The following is a 17,702-nucleotide window of genomic DNA, read 5'->3' on the forward strand; positions in this document are numbered from 1 at the left end:
GCGAGGTCATGTCTTTGCGAAAAAGGCTGAGCTGAATTAAGAAGAAATCCTCCCAGTGAGTCAGAGCGGACGGGGCGCAGTCGTGTTTCTAAAGAAGAGACCAAACAGGGAACAGAAAGTGTTGATTTACTTAAGAATAAAAGCCCCCGATGTGATTTAGAAACAAAAAAAAGAACCTCCCTCATATCAACATGCACAATCTGAAAGGATTATTTACACAGACTGAAACGATCTAATGTTTACCCTCTGCAGCTCAGATGCTATCGTTTCACAGCCGTGTGAAATGTCATCTTTTCCTCCATTCAGACAGCCATGAAAAGATCAGATCTGCCACAAAGAGCAGCGAGACGCCTCGCTAGAGTGTAAAATCAACCTGCGATAGAACATTTGAAAAGATAAAATGATTGACAAGCAGAATGAACGTCTCTCCTTCCTTTGCTCAGGTGATGAGAGAGTGGGAGGAGGCTGAGAGGGAAGCCAAGAACCTTCCACGTGCCGACAAGAAGGCCGTCATCCAGGTGAGGAAGATGGTTTTTAAAAAAAATTTATTTCAGTTTTTCTGTGCTGTTTTGGTGGCTCTGACGTAGCGTGTGCTCCGGCAGCGTTTCCAGGAGAAGGTGGAGGCGCTGGAGCAGGAGGCGGCCAGCGAGCGCCAGCAGCTGGTGGAGACACACATGGCCCGGGTGGAGGCTCTGCTCAACGACCGCCGCCGCCTGGCTCTGGAGAGCTACCTGACCGCCCTGCAGCAGGACCCACCCCGAGTACGCTTCACACCTCAGATACCGCTTTTCCATTCACATCATGTTTCCTCCCCTTCTGTGTTTATAACCGAACAGCTGGAGCCTTGTGTCGGGTCACTCCGGCCCGTTTGGCTTTTCTGCTGCTGAGTTTGTATAAATACATCACGCCGTCCTGTCTCAACCTCTTTCGCTTCTTTTGCAGCCTCGCCACGTCTTCAGCCTTTTGAAGAAGTACGTGCGCGCTGAGCAGAAGGACAGGCAGCACACCCTCAAACACTTTGAACATGTCCGCATGGTGGATCCCAAGAAGGCTGCACAGATTAGACCTCAGGTAATCTCAGCCTCATTTAAAGGTCCAATCAGCATCACTCTGGTGTTTATATGCCGTATAGACAAAATGTTCTACCTCTAATGATGGTGTGTGTGTGTGTGTGTGTAATAGGTGCTGACCCATCTGCGTGTCATCGAGGAGCGTATGAACCAGTCTCTGGGACTTCTCTACAAGGTGCCCGGTGTGGCCGACGACATCCAGGACCAAGTTGGTGAGTTTGTCATTTTAAGACGCTGAGTAAGAATAGAAACTAATTTGCATTGGGAAGTAAAAGGCAAAAAGGCTTTTTTACATTGTGCAGCCAAGTACAATGTAACTATAGAAGACTGACAGGGTTTTTCAGCCGAGAGCTGATAATACGAGACCACAAAAAAAAAAACAATCAGTGCGTCTTGTTAATATGAATTTTCCGTATCTGTGTCTGCTGACCCTGGCATGAGAGAGAGATAGAGAATGACACAGTGTCCTGATTGTGCTACATGTAACAGAGGGATTGAATGCTCCAAATTCCAGCCCCCAAAAATACAATTTTTTTCTCCTTGTTGATAAGGGCATTGGAGCCATTTGGCCTAATTCTTCTGTCAAATGAAACTGTTTGCCGGGGAGATAAATCCCTCTCCCCTCCCTGCCTCCTGCCCCTGCATTTGTTAGATTTCTGTGGGTTTTTTGGGTTTATTGGAGTTGCGTGCGTCACACAGCCATCTGTGTCTCTGTCTCAGAGATTGTCACAGTCTGCGAAACACACACAGGAACAAACACGCACCAAAGTAAGAGCACCAGGTCGATTAGACCAGTCGAGCAAAAGGCTTTTTCTTTTTCTGATCATGAAATCTGTATCTTTTGTTATTCATATATCCCCAGAATTTAATGATGAAACAAACAAAGAGCAACAAATTGATAATAGTTGGACAAATTAAGTGACACTCCCTCCCGTGTGGGTCCTTCCTTCCCTCCAGAGCTCCTGCAGAGGGAGCAGGCAGAGATGGCCCAGCAGCTGGCCAACCTGCAGACAGACGTGAGGGTGAGCTACGGCAACGATGCCCTGATGCCCGACCAGGAGCTGGGAGACGGCCAGACCGACCTGCTGCCCCAGGAAGACACTCTGGGCCTGGCCGGAGTCGGCTTCATCCACCCCGAGATCTTCAACCAGCCCAACACTGAGAACCAGGGTACTCACTGACACCTTGGTTTTCTTTAATGTTCATCATATCACATACTAAACAATCACTTTACTGGAGCTGTGAGGCATGAAAAAGTGTTTTTTTCTCTCTTTCCCTCTAGTTGAACCAGTGGACTCTCGCCCTAGTCTTGACAGAGGAATCCCCACACGGCCAGGTCGGTGCCTCGCCCAGTGCTGTGATTTAAAGTTTCTATATGTGTTAGGAAAGGCCTGAGAATAACACGCTGTCCACTCATAAACTCTCTACTCTTTAAGTGTTGACCAGCTCCTTACACAAAGAGCCTTATCAGTGTTTGCATACTCATGTGTAAAGACGGCTCTTGTTGAATGCATGCACCCTCTGGTGGCAACACTTGGGGCCCTGCTGCATCTGTTTGTCAGCCACAGATTTCTCCTCTAGCACTCTACAGTGCTCATGTATGATTTATGAACCGTCAACGAAGCTCCTTCTACATTTCTTTCATTTTTAAGATATTTTTTGGGGGCGATTTTTGTTTTCCTTTATGCAGTGAATGATCATCCCAGTCAGGAGTCAAACTGTCAATCTCCTGCACAAGTGCCGTGTAACCACTCACCCACCAGAGCACCTGAGCTGTTTTCAAGTTTCTAAACCCACCCAATAGAAGTCACACCTGTTCATTATCCATGCTTGTTTGCCAGAAAATCATATTTTCTTTAATTCGTAGTAGAAAATCAACCATAATGCACTGAATTCATGTCTGCAGTTGCTTGCTCATTGTAACAACCTTGGTGCAGAAGCTTATAGGACGAGGGGAAACATATTTATTCAGGTGAAGTCAGGTCTCCTCTTCAAATCCATGATAAGAGAGGCAGTAAAGTCAGGAAAATGTTTCCCTCTATCTCTTCCTCTCTCAGCCATTATTTGCACACAGCCAGCTCTGCTTGACCTCCATTAAGGTGCCAGCTGTAGGTGTTAGGAGATTTGTGATGCTGCTGCAGAGTCTATGCATCCTGCATATGCTCCTCTGTATTAGTTATATTCGTTTCATATATTCGCTCTTGCACCCAGTGCCCCCCCAAACCCCCTCCGTTTCCTTCCTTGCTTGAGCGGATGAGTTTGATTCAAGTGAGTTTGTGTGTGAGGAAGAGAAAGTGGCCGAGTGTCACCATCTATAATAGATAGTACTTTTCCTTTCCCCTGCCAGTGACTGGAATGAAGATGGAGGCTATTCCTGAGATGCGGATGGACACAGAGGACAGACAGAGCACTGAGTATGAAGTTCACCACCAGAAACTGGTAAACCAACACACACACACACACACACACACACACACAAAGATGCTCACACACAGACTTATGTGTGTAGATATGCAGGTTAATCGCTACACACAGAGAAATAAGCAAAACATGCAAACACATGAAGACGCGTTCACCGAGCAGTCACTTCACACACATCAGACGTCAGATCTGTGTTTCCACTTCTTCGTCCTTCTTGTAAATTCCCAAGGTTGTCACCATGGAGACAGGTGTCCATGGAGACACGGCAGTAGTGTTTGTGTCACGCTTGCCTGCTGTAAAACCTACTGTCCTCTGATCAGAGTGAAGTTGTGATCTGTAGCCACTGACTGGTCAACATAACAAGTCTCCAACCCAGTTCTGCATTCATTCATTCATTCATTCATTCATTCATTAATCTTATCCGATATTGTAATACCAGCACAAAAACCTCAATCCCTCCTCAGCCAAATTATAATCCACGTACTTTATTCCCCTCACCTCGAGGCTTTAATCCCTTAATCCTTACATTTTATTACGTATCACATTTCTTACATTGACAAGGAGCAGTCAGTGTGTCAGGCTGCCTCCTTAACTCAGCTTCTTCATTTGATATTCACTGTTGCCCCCAATCAGCGTCCTGTAGGATTATTGTGGAGGAGGCTCACCCGCCTGAAATTAAGCCCCCCCACTCAGCCACACAAGTAGGTGTACTGAAATGTCAAGACGCTTTAGTGGCGTTATGAAGTTTGCACCTGTTGACACATAACGTCCGCATAGGTGCAGATACCAGGGACATTTTACTTCTATTTATTTTTGTGCTGCAAGAAAAAAAAGAAAAGAAAAAGAGCTCCACAGAGAAGTTAAAGTCTTCATTTTTATTTAATTTAAATCATTAGTATTGTGTGGTGTTGGAGCTGAGTCATGCTGCATCACTGCTTCTCAATGTCATGCTCTGTTTTCTGTAAATCACCTGGCAGTCACAGGAAGAAATTAAAAATTACCACGAGCAAAATACCTCTCCAAAATAAAATTACCTCGCGGAGTAAAGCGTGTCTTTGTTCAGCAGCTGTTTTTAGGCTAAACTCGACTCTGTAATGATGCCGTTTAAAAAAAAAAAAAAAGGGGACATATACATGATGCAATTAGACAAAGCACGCTCTGCAGAGTGAGGAGCAGGAATGAAAAGAAGTGGAGGAGCTGCAGGTAGAAGCAGCAGCAGCAGCAGCAGGAGATCATTGCCCCCCCCCCCCCACTCCCCGCCCCCTGAGGGAGGTGACGTCAAAACTGTTTGGAAGCTCGGCTCGCTCTCCTGCTGCGTTGGAAATTGAAGCTGCTGTCATCATTCAGCGCCGGTGTCACAAAGAGAAGTCCTCGGTGTGGTCACAGTACAAGACGTTTTTAAAAGCAGCAGGTCTCAGCTCCTCCAGGTTGTAATAACCTCTCTGACTGACCAATCACCTGTCCACCCTCTGCCCCCCCCCCCCCCACGCCCCCTCAGGTCTTCTTCGCCGAGGACGTGGGCTCCAACAAGGGCGCCATCATCGGCCTGATGGTCGGCGGCGTCGTCATAGCGACGGTGATCGTCATCACCCTGGTGATGCTGAGGAAGAAGCAGTACACCTCCATCCACCACGGAGTCATCGAGGTGAGGAAACAAACAGCCGACCTGCTTCCTGCGCGGCGGTCAATCTGCCGTGTGTGAGCGTCACGCTGTGCGCGCACGTGCCGGCGACACACACACACACACACTGCAGCGCTCACACACACGTCAAGATACACTCTATATGTTTCATTCCGGTCTGACAGAGGCTCCAGATGTGGAGCAGGAACGCTGCACTGAGAGAAATACTCACTAAATATAATTTGTAAAGTGTGTTAGTAATTAATTTCTTTCTGTGCTTCTTTAATTATCCTCATTTATCTTTTCAGAACTTTCATTAGCCTTTTAATTAAAAAAACATGTTTGTCGCTTCTTTTTTAAATAATTAACAGACAGACACCGAAAAACATAATACAGAATAATCAGACTATGTGATCAAGTAAAAAAAAATGAAAAAAAAATAAGATAAAAGTACAACTACTAATTCAAATAATTACCTACGGTTTCAGTCAGAGGATACGTTTTCATCAATATATGCACTAGGTGCGATAACAACAAACACATGTACACTATAAACATGTATAGTACTTACTTGCATATGCCTATATTTAGAAACAAAGACAATGAGGAGTTCATTACAAGTATAAAAACAAACAAACAAGAAAAAATATATATAATATCTATAAGAAACATTTTACAAATCATTAGAGATATTATTTGTTATATACCTCACCCATTTTTCCCTTCTTTCTTCAAAAATAATTGTTATTTTTTCCATTACGTATATCTTGTTTATCCTTCCATTTGGAAATACTTAAATTATCATCTTTAAACCAATTTCTTGTAATTAGTTTAATTAATGCTACTCTTATTATTAAAAACAAATAAACATCATTCTTCCTAATGTTTTCTGGAAGTTTTCCTAGTAATAAAACTAATGGATTTGTTGCTTCTTTGTTTGTGTCAGTTCCTCATAAAATGAACATTGATGAGGGTCTTGAAATGTACAGTAGATTCTCTTATACTGTGTATCACTGTGTGTGTTTAACCCCGCCCCCCCCCTCTCTCTGGCTCTCCTCCAGGTGGACGCCGCCGTCACCCCCGAGGAGCGCCACCTGTCCAAGATGCAGCAGAACGGTTACGAGAACCCGACCTACAAGTTCTTTGAGCAGCTGCAGAACTGAGGAGAATGTCACGTGTACATCCGCACATTCACTCACACAACACGACACAACACAAACATAAACACACACACACACACACACATCCCCCATCCCACCCCCCCACCCCTCCCTACCACCACCAACCCCATCCTCCCCCCTCAGACTCGTCCCACGTCTCTTAACAGGCAGTGTGGCTGACATCACCGAGTGACTGAAATAGTCAGTTACGAGCAGAAGGAGCGACTGTATCCGGGCGGCGGCGGGTTGGGGGGGGGGTTTCTTTCATCCTTGCCTGGGCGGACACTGTGGCCGAGCCAGTTTGCACCACGTTCGTTCACTTTATTGGAGCAAGACACCTTTTAATTTAAAGAAAATAAAGTGTGTGTGTGTGTGTGTGTGGGTGGGTGGGTGGGGGGGGGGTTCATATGTTGCTCCGTCTGGGCCTGCTGATGTTTGGAAAAAAAAAGAAAAGAAAAAAAGGCCCCGCCCAGTGCATCGAAACAAACCTACCCACAGGGGGAAGAAGCGGGTTCTCTCCACACTGATTCAGGGCCAGTGTATAGTAGGGTTTCTTTTAAAAAAAAATTATTTTATTATTTCCGGCTTGGGGAAGTTGTATTGTAGTTGTGGACTTGGCGTAGGCAAATCTGACCACTGATCAGTAGCATAAGAGGCGCGCGCTGACGCTGGGCCGCATCTACCAGAACCGGTTGCAGGCAGACGAATCAATCAGTCATTTCAAATCGCTCTTGTTTCTATCTATCATGTTCTTTGTAATGATTATTGATTAGATTATAGTTGAATCAAGCAACGTGGTTTGTGTAAACGAGGCCCAGCGACCCCCCCCCTCCCCCTTCCTCCCCCCCTTCTGCACCACTACTGCACTCACTCTACAGTCAACACTGGAGTATAAGTGAGCCTCCTCCCCTCCCCTCCTCCTCCTCCTCCTCCATCCCTCCCTCCCTCCATCCTCTTTTCTTTGTGCATTCTTACGACAGCTGGGCTGTGTTAAGTCACACAAGGCTCTTAAGGATATTTGGAGATGCTGATGATAATGAATATGTTGATGACGACAGTAGTAACTATGTATTCTGAATGAGCTGTTTTTATTTTAGAGGTTTTCTCTATCGTTTCCAGTTTTGTTTTTCAAAAAAGAATGAAAATTGAGGAAAAAAAAAAAATCAGCCAATGTAAAGTCCTTTTTTTAAATTGCGTGTAATGTTACTGAAGTAATGCTCAAGTCTTAGCTGTTCCTATGTAGTGCATGACAACGATGACAACAGGATTTGGAAAAAGAAAAAAAAAAAAACCCAAGATCTTAACGCTGCTCTCTCTTGAGATCCTTTCTCACGTATAGATTGTCATTCTAGCAAGATTGTACATTTAGTATCTTCTCGTGATCACGTGACTTCAAACAATGATGAAAAATATATATAAATCTAGATGAACAGGCTCTGCTTTGATATCATGTAAAATACACATTTAAATGAGATCTGTGATTTTGGAATTTAAGTGTGTGTGTGTCATTTCTTTGATTATTATTTTTTAATACCATGCTACGTTCCTGAAGCTACAGGAGGGGGGCTGGCTTCATCTCTGTTTGTATATTATTCTCATTCACTGAAATATATTGTGTTCAAATCCTCATCCACAGGGGCTTTCAGAAATCACCCTATTTAATTTTTTTTTGCTTTTTTTTTTGTTGTTGTTGGATTCATGTAACTGTGTTTTCTGAAACGGGCCTGTCATGGTGGTGAAGGTTAAAGGGAAACAGAATATAAGGCGTGAAGTCGGGATGGGGGGATGGGTTGCAATTATCTCTGCGTGTGTGCGTGCTTTGTCATTTCCAGTCTGGTGTTTCGTCCAATTGTGAGCCGGCGCAGTTTCTCTTTTGGTTTTGTAATTTTTTTTTTTTTGCTTTCTGCTGTGAGAACAGGTGAAGTGCTGAAAGAAGGAGGAGGAGGACGATGAGGAAGGAGGGTGAGGTAGAGAGGAAATGACTTGCAGTTCCGGATGGATAGCCAGGCAGGCAGGCAGTCTGTATATATAATGGATTTTCACTCCCCACCCCACCCCCCCCACCCCCAGTACCTCCCTTCCCCTCCCGCCCTCCTTCGCCTTCCTGTCCCTTCAGGCATGCTGCTCACCTTTCTGCCATCAACGCACACTTGACTCCTCAGAGGCACAGCACTGGAGTCTGTATATAGATAATAGGCGTTCACCGTCGAGAGCTGAGAGCGAGTCGGGGGGCCAGGATGCGAAAAGCAGGGATCAAATATTAGTCCAAGGTAAATTCAGGCTTCTAGGGAAGAACCCCCCCCCCCCCTTTCCCCCCCTTTTCATCTTCATACAGTCAGCTCACGTTAAAGATTTGTCATCATCACAACATAACAGAAAGAAATGCAGCGTGACCTCTCACTCTGTTGATGCATCTGATGGAGTAAGATCAGTGAGGAAGATTCAGTACGAGTGGAGTGTACATACACGGAGGCTGCAGTGGGGTGGGTGGGTCTGTGCTTTTTCACAGGGTGCTCATTCGAAGCCCAACAGAGGGCGGTAGAGTAGAAGAGGAAGCAGGATTTTCTTTCTATCTTTTTCTGTGGGTTATATATTGGTTTTGTTTTCCACTGTGTAATATTGTGCAGGCCATTTGCATTGACTGGGAAAACGCTTTCTACACTGTATTCCATAATAAAGTTTTGAATGTACATACAGATACTGTGTCTTTGTGTGTTTTATGACAACAGATCTTCATGTGTCCTGTGCTCTATTACAACATCTTTACTACTGCTAATAATAATAATAATATTGATGATGTAAAAACTGATACTGTGAGGAGGCATTTTCTCTTTTCTTAGCTCCAGAAGTAGGTCAGAGGTCACCCTCAGAGAAAACAGCAGACTAGAGCTGACAGCACTGCAGTGCGTTGCCCCAAGGACACATCAGAGGACTTCTTAATACAGAGGAAACCAGGATATCTCTCTTCATGTTCAATTATTTTTGCATTTCACTGCAACAAAAACTGGCGTTTTAGGGCCGTCTCCTCTGATCAGTGATCAGTAGTAAATAAAACACCCTTTCTGTTCTGCAGTATTTCACACAATGTATTATCAGTGAAATATACTTTAAGTATCTAAAGGAAAAGTGCTCGTTAAACATTACGACAGCTTCTGCAAATGGTTAATGAGTTGCCAGACAGATGAATTTCCCTTTGGGGATGAACATAGCCATCGTTATTCTTAAACTCTCCCGAGTGGGTGTATTATCATTATATAATCCATTTGTAGGTGTTTGAGGTGATGATACATTTAACTATATAAACTTAAGTATTTTAATCCTGTAGTTCTATACATGGAGCTATACTTGCTGTACTTTTACTGTGTAACTGCAAATATATTATATATAATAATATATTATTTATTATATTACTTGAGATCCCGTTTGCATTTTATTTTTTACCTTATCTTTAACTATTATGTGTATATTGTACAGTGGCCTAAACCAGCCCAAGCACTTACTGTAAATTTAGTGAGCAAATAGGCTATTTTTTCTTCTTTATTTTTCACCAGGGGGGCTCCGTAGGCTAATATAGAGATATTAACAATAAAGAATAATTGAAAACACCTCAACTGCTGCTCTGTAGGGATTATCATAAAGCCAGCAGCTGCATAATTTCAATAATAAATGTATCATGCTGAAAGAAAATATTATTCAAATATATTTTTCCATTATTTTTGGCTCTGGCCCGTCTGTGAATGCTGTAATCCTGCACAGCGCTGCGCACAGTCAGGACGCAGCGTTTTATCCTCCGCGAACGTCACGACTTCACGTTCCCACAATCCACCGCGGCTCCTCCACATTTGGGATCCTGTTCTGTCTGAGTGTCAAACCCAAGGTGAGTGCGACGTTTCCGAACAAATGTGTACAATTTCACACTGTTCATCGACACCGTGTGTTTTAATAACAACACACACGTTTATACAGAGACTTTAACGTCAGAAGGAGCCGATGCAGTTAAACAAATAAAACAGAGGACGCGGTTTGAATGAGGTGTAAACCCGAGGCTAGCCGACTTAGCATTAGCAGTAGTTTCTGTAGGGTGAAAGTAGCAAACATTCAGCTCGTTAGCCTGACGACAGTGACCTGTTTACAAGCCGTGCAATAAGTTGTTCGTAATAAATGAGTAATACGGTTACGTTTAACAGTTTTTACCCTATTAAGTACAATGTCAGGTATGTGCTGTTACCGGCAGCTAACGCTAATGCTAATTGAGATTGAGAGCAAGTGCAACAGTTCCTTGAATACAATACAATACAATAAATCTTTATTATCCACTGTTGTGGAAAATTGCCTTTGGCTCCCCGTATAAAAAGTATGTGTATAAAAGATATACATTTCATCAGGTATAAGAACACAATAAAAACAGTGTTTAAAAGTTCAGAGTTAGTGCGTTACTTAGTTGAGTCGAGGAGATGGGTAGCATTAGATAGTACCTTCATTGATCAAAGTTTAATGTATTATCATATCATATCGTAGAAGACAATGAAATGCAACTTTTAGTTCACCTCTCCTGCACTGTGTGTGTGTGTGTAGTGGTCATGTCTTGTTATTGCAAGTAGCATCAGACTGCAGGTTGAGACAGCACCGTCACCGCAGCCTGTGGTCCTGATGATGATGATGATGATCCTGTTTATTCTAACCTGAGGCCTGTTGTCTCCTCCAGATGGCACTTCACCGGTTGTTCAAGCTGTCCTCTGTGCTGCGCTCCGCCGTCAGCCTGACCCTGCGCAGGAACATCGGCATCTCCGCTGTCGTCTTCAACCGGGCCAAGGAGCTCGACCCCGTCCAGAAGCTGTTCCTGGACAAGATCCGGGACTACAACACCAAGAGCAAGTCAGTGCCAACTCCTGACATACACCTCCCTTTAATCTGTTTAGACGTGGTGTTTACTGATCAGTCAGATTGACAAAAGCAGGTTCCAGCTCAGGGTTCAGGCAGTAGTAACACATTAACTCAGAGAACAGTGAAGCGAGTTGCTCGCTGTGCTGGTTCAAATCCCAGTCGTCACCATTGAAATCATGATTAAAGTCCATTTTGCTCTCCCAGGTCTTCTGGTGGGATTGTCGATGCCGGCCCTGCTTACCAGAAGAACGTGTCTGAGGAGGTCACAAAGCTGCAGAGGCTGTACGGAGGAGGAGACTTCAACAAGTTCCCCGACTTCAAATTTACAGGTGCATTAAAGTTTCAGTGGGTTTTTCATTGTGTGTGTGTGTGTGTGTGTGTGTGTGTGTGTGTGGCTGCTGTGAATATGAACTATCAACATTAAAATATTTGGCTTTAAGATGGTAATTCAGTTTGAAATACAGATTCAACACTGTCCATTAAGACTGAATGTGAATGTGAATTAATTTGTATCAGCTGCACATAATCCTGTGCATGCATGACAACTAGAAGCACTTGTAAGGACATGGCTGTTTTAAATGATGCAACTTAAACAGGCTTTTGGCTTTTACATGATTTAACAGTCCCCTCCCTCATAAATATTTAGTCCTTTGCCACAGCAGAGACTGAGATGTACTGTGATTTTGAGCTTTTTGTGTCTATATTTAGAGCATAGACAGTGATGCTCATCAGAGCAAGATGAGTCTCTGAGAAAGCTTCACTGTTTTTTTGTGGGAGCTACAATGAGCTTTAAAACCTCTACATGCAGCAAACACTAACGCTTCTCTTTGTTCTTCTGTTTTTCCAGAGCCGAAGTTCGAGGAAGGGACCAAGTGAATCCTGTCCATGTTGTATATCTCCTCCATGTCACCAATATGTTGTATTTAATAAAAAGATAGTGGATTGAACTGCTTTGTGTTGCTCATCAATGGATCTGATTGTGCACCATCTGAATGTTTATAACCATTCGATGTTACAATAATTGGATTGCGATATTTTCTTTGGCAGTTATTAAAATGTCTGACACCATAATGCAGAGGTGGTCATGGTCTCTTCATTTCTCCCATATCTGAATAATTTCAGTTAATATGTTCAGATATGATTCAGAATAAAGTATTTAATAACTGAATTTAGGCTTTTTTTTTTAGTCAGTTGATCAGTTTTAGGTGAATGTCAGCAGCCTCAGACAACAATAAGTAAATACCATGGATTTCTTAGATTGGTGATATCTGAAATCCACTGATTAAATGAATGAGTCAAATGTCAACAGGCTGAGATGGAAATTGGCTGCAGCTCTGAATTGGACTTGAGAGAGATGTGTGGTACGACAAGGTCAGAGATGAACTGGAGTCTGTCCAAGATGATTGAAATTGAGAGACCTAAAATAGCATCAAAGGCAAAAGTCTCCATCTGACCTGATGCCTTAAGTTTTACATACTGTATGTGAAGCCGGGAGATTTAAATACACAATATAGATTCTAGTGCAGCGAACCAAAGCTGTGTGTTATTAAATGTAGTCTATCTGAAGTGGTAAAGGTCAGGCTAATTTGAATGACCTCATGTGCAACTGGATATCTTCTTTATTTTTCCCTCTTAGATTAAGAAACTACATTTTTTTTTTTTAGTATAGTTTTAGTATATTTTGTATTAGGATTAACACAATAGATTAACATAAGAAGTACAAAGAAATACATGTTAGTATCATCTCCTCCTCCTCCTCTTCACCTCCAGGTGTCGCTGTCAAAGCTGCAGCAGCTTCCGCTTCACTTCCTGTCTCACGTGTGTGAAGTAAACAGACAACCTGAAGATCACCTGAGTCTACGAGAACTTCGCTCCAAGTCTCTGTAAGTGCGATAAAACTTTCACTAAACTGACGAGCAAAGTTTATGAAGAAGCTGTTGAAGCTGCAGAGACGTGATGACGTAGAAAGAGACGTTTGAATCCGCTCCGTGTGTCCATGGTAACAGAGACAGCAGCTAGCTCAGCGGCTAACAGCTAATTGGTACTAGCAGGTGAAACAGGAAGTGTGTGAGATACTAAAACTTTTAACACTGAGTGTTTTCATGTGTAATATGATTTAATTTCTAGACTTTTAGATCAGTGTCCAATGAGAAATGATTGATTTGATTAGAAACATGTAGAAATGTCCTCAGAATGAACCAGACACTGTGTAGTCTGTCATTTAACTTCATGTATGGAAACAAAACACAGGTCATATGTTTGATACAGGTGTGTGTGATGATATTATGAAGCCTTAGTCTTGTTTGTTCCTAAGAGACACACAACAGTCCACCACAGAGCCCAGTTCACTGACAAAAGACAAGTGTAAAGTGTCCAAAGGTTTATTGACACAAATTGAGCCAGCCCCTGCTGCATAAAGAAAAGAAGCAGGAGAGTAAATGAAGACAGAGACGCAGCAGTCGTATTAGTGGCCACAGAAGTGGATCATGTGTTTACAGTTTATTTCACTTTGTAGTAAAAGAGTAAAAACTACAGCTCCTTCATGTAAAAGTCTTTATTTTTAACACAAAATTTGCATCAACAGTGTTTCATATTTTTTATCTGCATAGTGTCAGTGTGAGAATTAGAATAAGAAAATGTTTGTCAAAACACAATGTAGAGTAGAGTAGAGAATACTCCCTAGGATGTAAGTGTGATTTGTAGCTGAACTGTTGCAGGTCAAACATTTCTAAATGTCAGGATGAGTGTGACTAAATGTTTTTTGTGTATGTGTTGTCCCAGGTGGAGAGTCAGAGGTGTTTGTGAACATCACACTGAAGATGAAGCAGGAGGAGCTGACTGACTGTCTGCACAGCAGTAAGAGCATTTCTTTATTTGTCATTAATGCTAGTTTGTTTTTCTGGGGTTTCATTTGGGACCTCGTTGATGTGTAGCCATGTGTGTATTCAGTAGGTTTATATACGACCAGCTAATTGTAACTGTACATACTATAGCGCCAGAGCGATTGATACAACAATATCAATCGCTCTGTATAGCGCTATGGTCAACAATCCTTGTGTATGTATTTGTTTAGTATGTATGTATAGGTATGCATGTTGTATCTGTTTTACCTTTACGTATGTATCAGATTCTGGTTTTGATATCACAACTTGTGTCTGTAGCTTATTTTATTTTTTACTTGCTTATGTATTTCTTGAACGTATCTGACTGTCACAGGGACTCATTTACTCCAGATGTCTCCAATCTGGTGCTTAACGAGCTGCTTCTCCATTGGCCGAGCACAGGTGTGTGCACTCCGGTCCTGATGAGCAGCCGCAGCGACCAGAGGAGCAGTGTCCCATAATAGTCATTCAGCTTTTGGAGCGGCAGCGACAAGCGGCGTGGCAGCAAGAAGGGGCAGCTAGACGATGCGACTTAGCCAACGCGACTTTGTCACAAGAGACGGCGCCATGGGCGCAGCAACTCTTAGATCTTTGACTTCAGGTTTGGTTTTGTTTGTTTCACTCTAATCTTTGTCTCTTGTGTAGGTGTTGAACCCTGAGCCGACTGGCTACTGCTGCCACCTCTACTTGGTAAGAAACACTCAAGGCATACACATACACAGAAATCTTTATTTACTTCACAACACACATAGTTGCCCCCATCTTGTTCAGTCTGAAAGACAAAGGACACATTCAACATGAGGTAGTCCTGTCTAACACTGCTTTTCCATCTTGTTTCAGGAGCTGCTGTCCACCATTGAGTCCAGAAGAACTTCACCACCTGGTTCAAAGAAGACAAAGACGATAAAGATTCAACAATGTTCATTTATTGTGTGGAAATGTTTGTCAGCTTTGATCATCTCTGGTTTGTGTTGGCAATGGAGTTTGCATGTGCTTGACGGGGTAAGTCTGTAGACCAGGCCATGTGGCTGCAGGTGTTTGTTCCAAAAGTACTTTGATCAGCTCAATAACTGAGTTAAGTCAGAGTACTCTTGGTTGTTGCAACAAACACCTGCAGCCACATGGCCGATTTAAACTCCATTGCCAACACAAACCAGGGATGGATCAAGGTTAAACACAATGTAAAGATGTTTGAAAATGAAATAAAGTAGAAAATAAAACCAAACCTGAAGTCAAAGATCTAAGAGTTGCTGCGCCCATGGCGCCGTCTCTTGTGGCAAAGTCGCGTTGGCTAAGTCGCATCGTCTAGCTGCCCCTTCTTGCTGCCGCGCCGCTTGTCGCTGCCGCTCCAAAAGCTGAATGACTATTATGGGACACTGCTCCTCTGGTTGCTGCGGCTGCTCATCAGGACCAGAGTGCACACACCTGTGCTCGGCCAATGGAGAAGCAGCTCCGCCTTCCTGGAGGACGTCACCTCGTTAAGCACCAAACTGGAGACATGTGGAGTAAATGAGTCCGTATGACAGATACGTTCAAGAAATACATAAGCAAGTAAAAAATAAAATAAGCTACAGACACAAGTTGTTATATCAAAACCAGCATCTGATACATACGTAAAGGTAAAACAGATACAACATGCATACCTAAACAAATATATACACAAGGATTTTTGACCATAGCACTACAGTATGTACAGTTACAATTAGCTGGTCGTATATAAACCTACTGAATACACACATGGCTACACATCAACGAGGTCCCAAATGAAACCCCAGAAAAACAAACTAGCATTAATCAGAAATAAAGAAATGCTCTTACTGCTGTGCAGACAGTCAGTCAGCTCCTCCTGCTTCATCTTCAGTGTGATGTTCACAAACACCTCTGACTCTCCACCTGGGACAACACATACACAAAAAACATTTAGTCACACTCATCCTGACATTTAGAAATGTTTGAGCTGCAACAGTTCAGCTACAAATCACACTTACATTGTGTTTTCTCCAGAAACATTGAGGTGGCTCACTCCTGGCTCCAGCTGCTGATTTGGCGCCATCTGCTGGTCAAAGCATATAATTACACCAGGTTAGTTTTAAATGACAGAAAACCTGCAGTTTACATTGAAAGTTGACAAACAAACACTTTCCTGTTAATAATCTTATTCATTCCCATACTGACACTACGCAGATAAAAAATATTAAACACTGTTAGCTGGGGAAAAAAAGTATTGATGCAAATATTGTTGTGTTAAAAATAAAGGCTTTTACATGAAGGAGCTGTAGTGTTTTTTTTTTTTACTACAAAGTGAAATTAAACTGTAAACATATGATCTAGTTCTGTGGTCACTCAAAGAGGTACAAAGCAACCAATCCAGCCTGTCTGCATGAACACACTAACATACATCTCCACATACTGTTAGAGCACAAAGTCTGGTCTGGTCCTCACCTCTCCTCTTTTCCCTGCAGCTCCGTCCAGGTCCTGAAGACTCCATCGGATCCGCTTGTCCTCACGGGGACTGTCTGTGTCACAAGAGACAGAGATGATGAACATGGAGGCTGCTGCTGCGTCTCTGTCTGTCTTCATTTACTCTCCTGCTTCTTTTCTACATTTATGTCAATAAACCTCTGGAAACTTTACACTTGTCAGTGAACAGGGACAAACAATGCTAATAAGGCTTCATATAATATCAAATATATATACGTACATTTACGTGTATGTACATACATGAATTAATATTCAGACCTGTGTTTTGTTTCCATACGACAATACGACGCATGTACGACGATATGACAGACTACACAGTGTCTGGTTCATTCTGAGGACATTTCAACATGTTTCTAATCAAATCAATCATTTCTCATTGGACACTGATCTAAAAGTCTAGAAATTAAATCATATTCCTCACATGAAAACACTCAATGTTAAAAGTTTTAGTATCACACTCTCACACTTCCTGTTTCACCTGCTAGTACCAGTTAGCTGTTAGCCGCTGAGCTAGCTGCTGTCTCTGTTACCATGGACACACGGAGCGGATTCTAACGTCTCTTTCTACGTCATTACGTCTCTGCAGCTTCAACAGCTTCTTCATAAACTTTGCTCGTCAGTTTAGTGAAAGTTTTATCGCACTTACAGAGACTTGGAGCGAAGTTCTCGTAGACTCAGGTGATCTTCAGGTTGTCTGTTTACTTCACACACCTGAGACAGGAAGTGAAGCGGAAGCTGCTGCAGCTTTGACAGCGACACCTGGAGGTGAAGAGGTTGGATTTCTGTTTTTCCAACTGATTGTAGGTGCTGTGCTCATGAATGGGAATCGGGAATTACGATAACAATTCCCATTCAGGAGCACAGCATCTACAATCATGTGTTTCCCGGTTTCGTTTCATAATCAGAAAACGGAAACGACTCGTATCCCGTTTTTCGGGCCGTTATACATGACATAACCTATGTTTTTTAATCATAATCCCATGAAGAGTCTAATGCTAGTGTGGTTGAAAAAAAAGATTATACAAATATAATAATAAAAAATAAAAATCAGCAGGTGTTGGACTATTTTAAATGACTTGTATATTTGTTATTGATTTTATTTAGTATTATTAATGTGAATCAAATCAATGTAGAAGTATAAAGTAGCAGATAATAGACATAGGCTACATGCACTTGTAGTAGC

The 17,702-nt window shown here is 42.7% G+C and overlaps 2 protein-coding genes and 1 long non-coding RNA gene across 8 annotated transcripts in view; 2 read left to right on the forward strand and 1 right to left on the reverse strand.

Annotated features, from left to right (window-relative positions):
- Positions 1–8,968, forward strand: part of appa (amyloid beta (A4) precursor protein a) — a 31,788-nt gene extending 22,820 nt beyond the window's left edge. For both annotated transcript variants that reach the window (XM_085797608.1, XM_085797619.1), the window contains 9 exons: positions 444–518; positions 603–761; positions 943–1,071; positions 1,183–1,282; positions 2,028–2,240; positions 2,353–2,406; positions 3,418–3,509; positions 4,990–5,136; positions 6,174–8,968. In XM_085797608.1, the coding sequence (XP_085653734.1) occupies positions 444–518; positions 603–761; positions 943–1,071; positions 1,183–1,282; positions 2,028–2,240; positions 2,353–2,406; positions 3,418–3,509; positions 4,990–5,136; positions 6,174–6,275 (1,071 nt within the window). In that variant the 3' untranslated portion in view covers positions 6,276–8,968. The remainder of the gene's footprint in view (positions 1–443; positions 519–602; positions 762–942; positions 1,072–1,182; positions 1,283–2,027; positions 2,241–2,352; positions 2,407–3,417; positions 3,510–4,989; positions 5,137–6,173) is intronic.
- A 1,149-nt stretch (positions 8,969–10,117) lies between these two features.
- On the forward strand, positions 10,118–12,227 carry atp5pf (ATP synthase peripheral stalk subunit F6). The gene is made up of 4 exons (XM_085797633.1): positions 10,118–10,149; positions 10,978–11,147; positions 11,361–11,485; positions 12,004–12,227. Exons 2-4 carry the CDS (start codon positions 10,978–10,980, stop codon positions 12,030–12,032), a joined length of 324 nt encoding a protein of 107 aa, XP_085653759.1. The 5' UTR covers positions 10,118–10,149; the 3' UTR covers positions 12,033–12,227.
- A 2,549-nt stretch (positions 12,228–14,776) lies between these two features.
- LOC146990707 (uncharacterized) lies at positions 14,777–17,273 on the reverse strand. Of its 5 annotated transcripts, none has more exons than XR_015037929.1 (6): positions 17,166–17,273; positions 16,481–16,554; positions 16,027–16,091; positions 15,857–15,931; positions 15,265–15,528; positions 14,777–14,918 (listed from the first exon to the last, which is right to left on the reverse strand). It is a non-coding gene; the product is annotated as an uncharacterized LOC146990707 (long non-coding RNA). The 5 variants fall into 5 exon arrangements; XR_015037930.1 differs by having other exon boundaries at positions 16,027–16,094; XR_015037928.1 differs by lacking the exon at positions 17,166–17,273 and having other exon boundaries at positions 16,481–16,646.
- Positions 17,274–17,702: the final 429 nt, after the last annotated feature.

The sequence above is a fragment of the Trachurus japonicus genome, chromosome 2 (assembly GCF_045865225.1).
Source record: "Trachurus japonicus isolate A0001 chromosome 2, Traja_1.0".
NCBI lineage: Eukaryota > Metazoa > Chordata > Actinopteri > Carangiformes > Carangidae > Trachurus > Trachurus japonicus.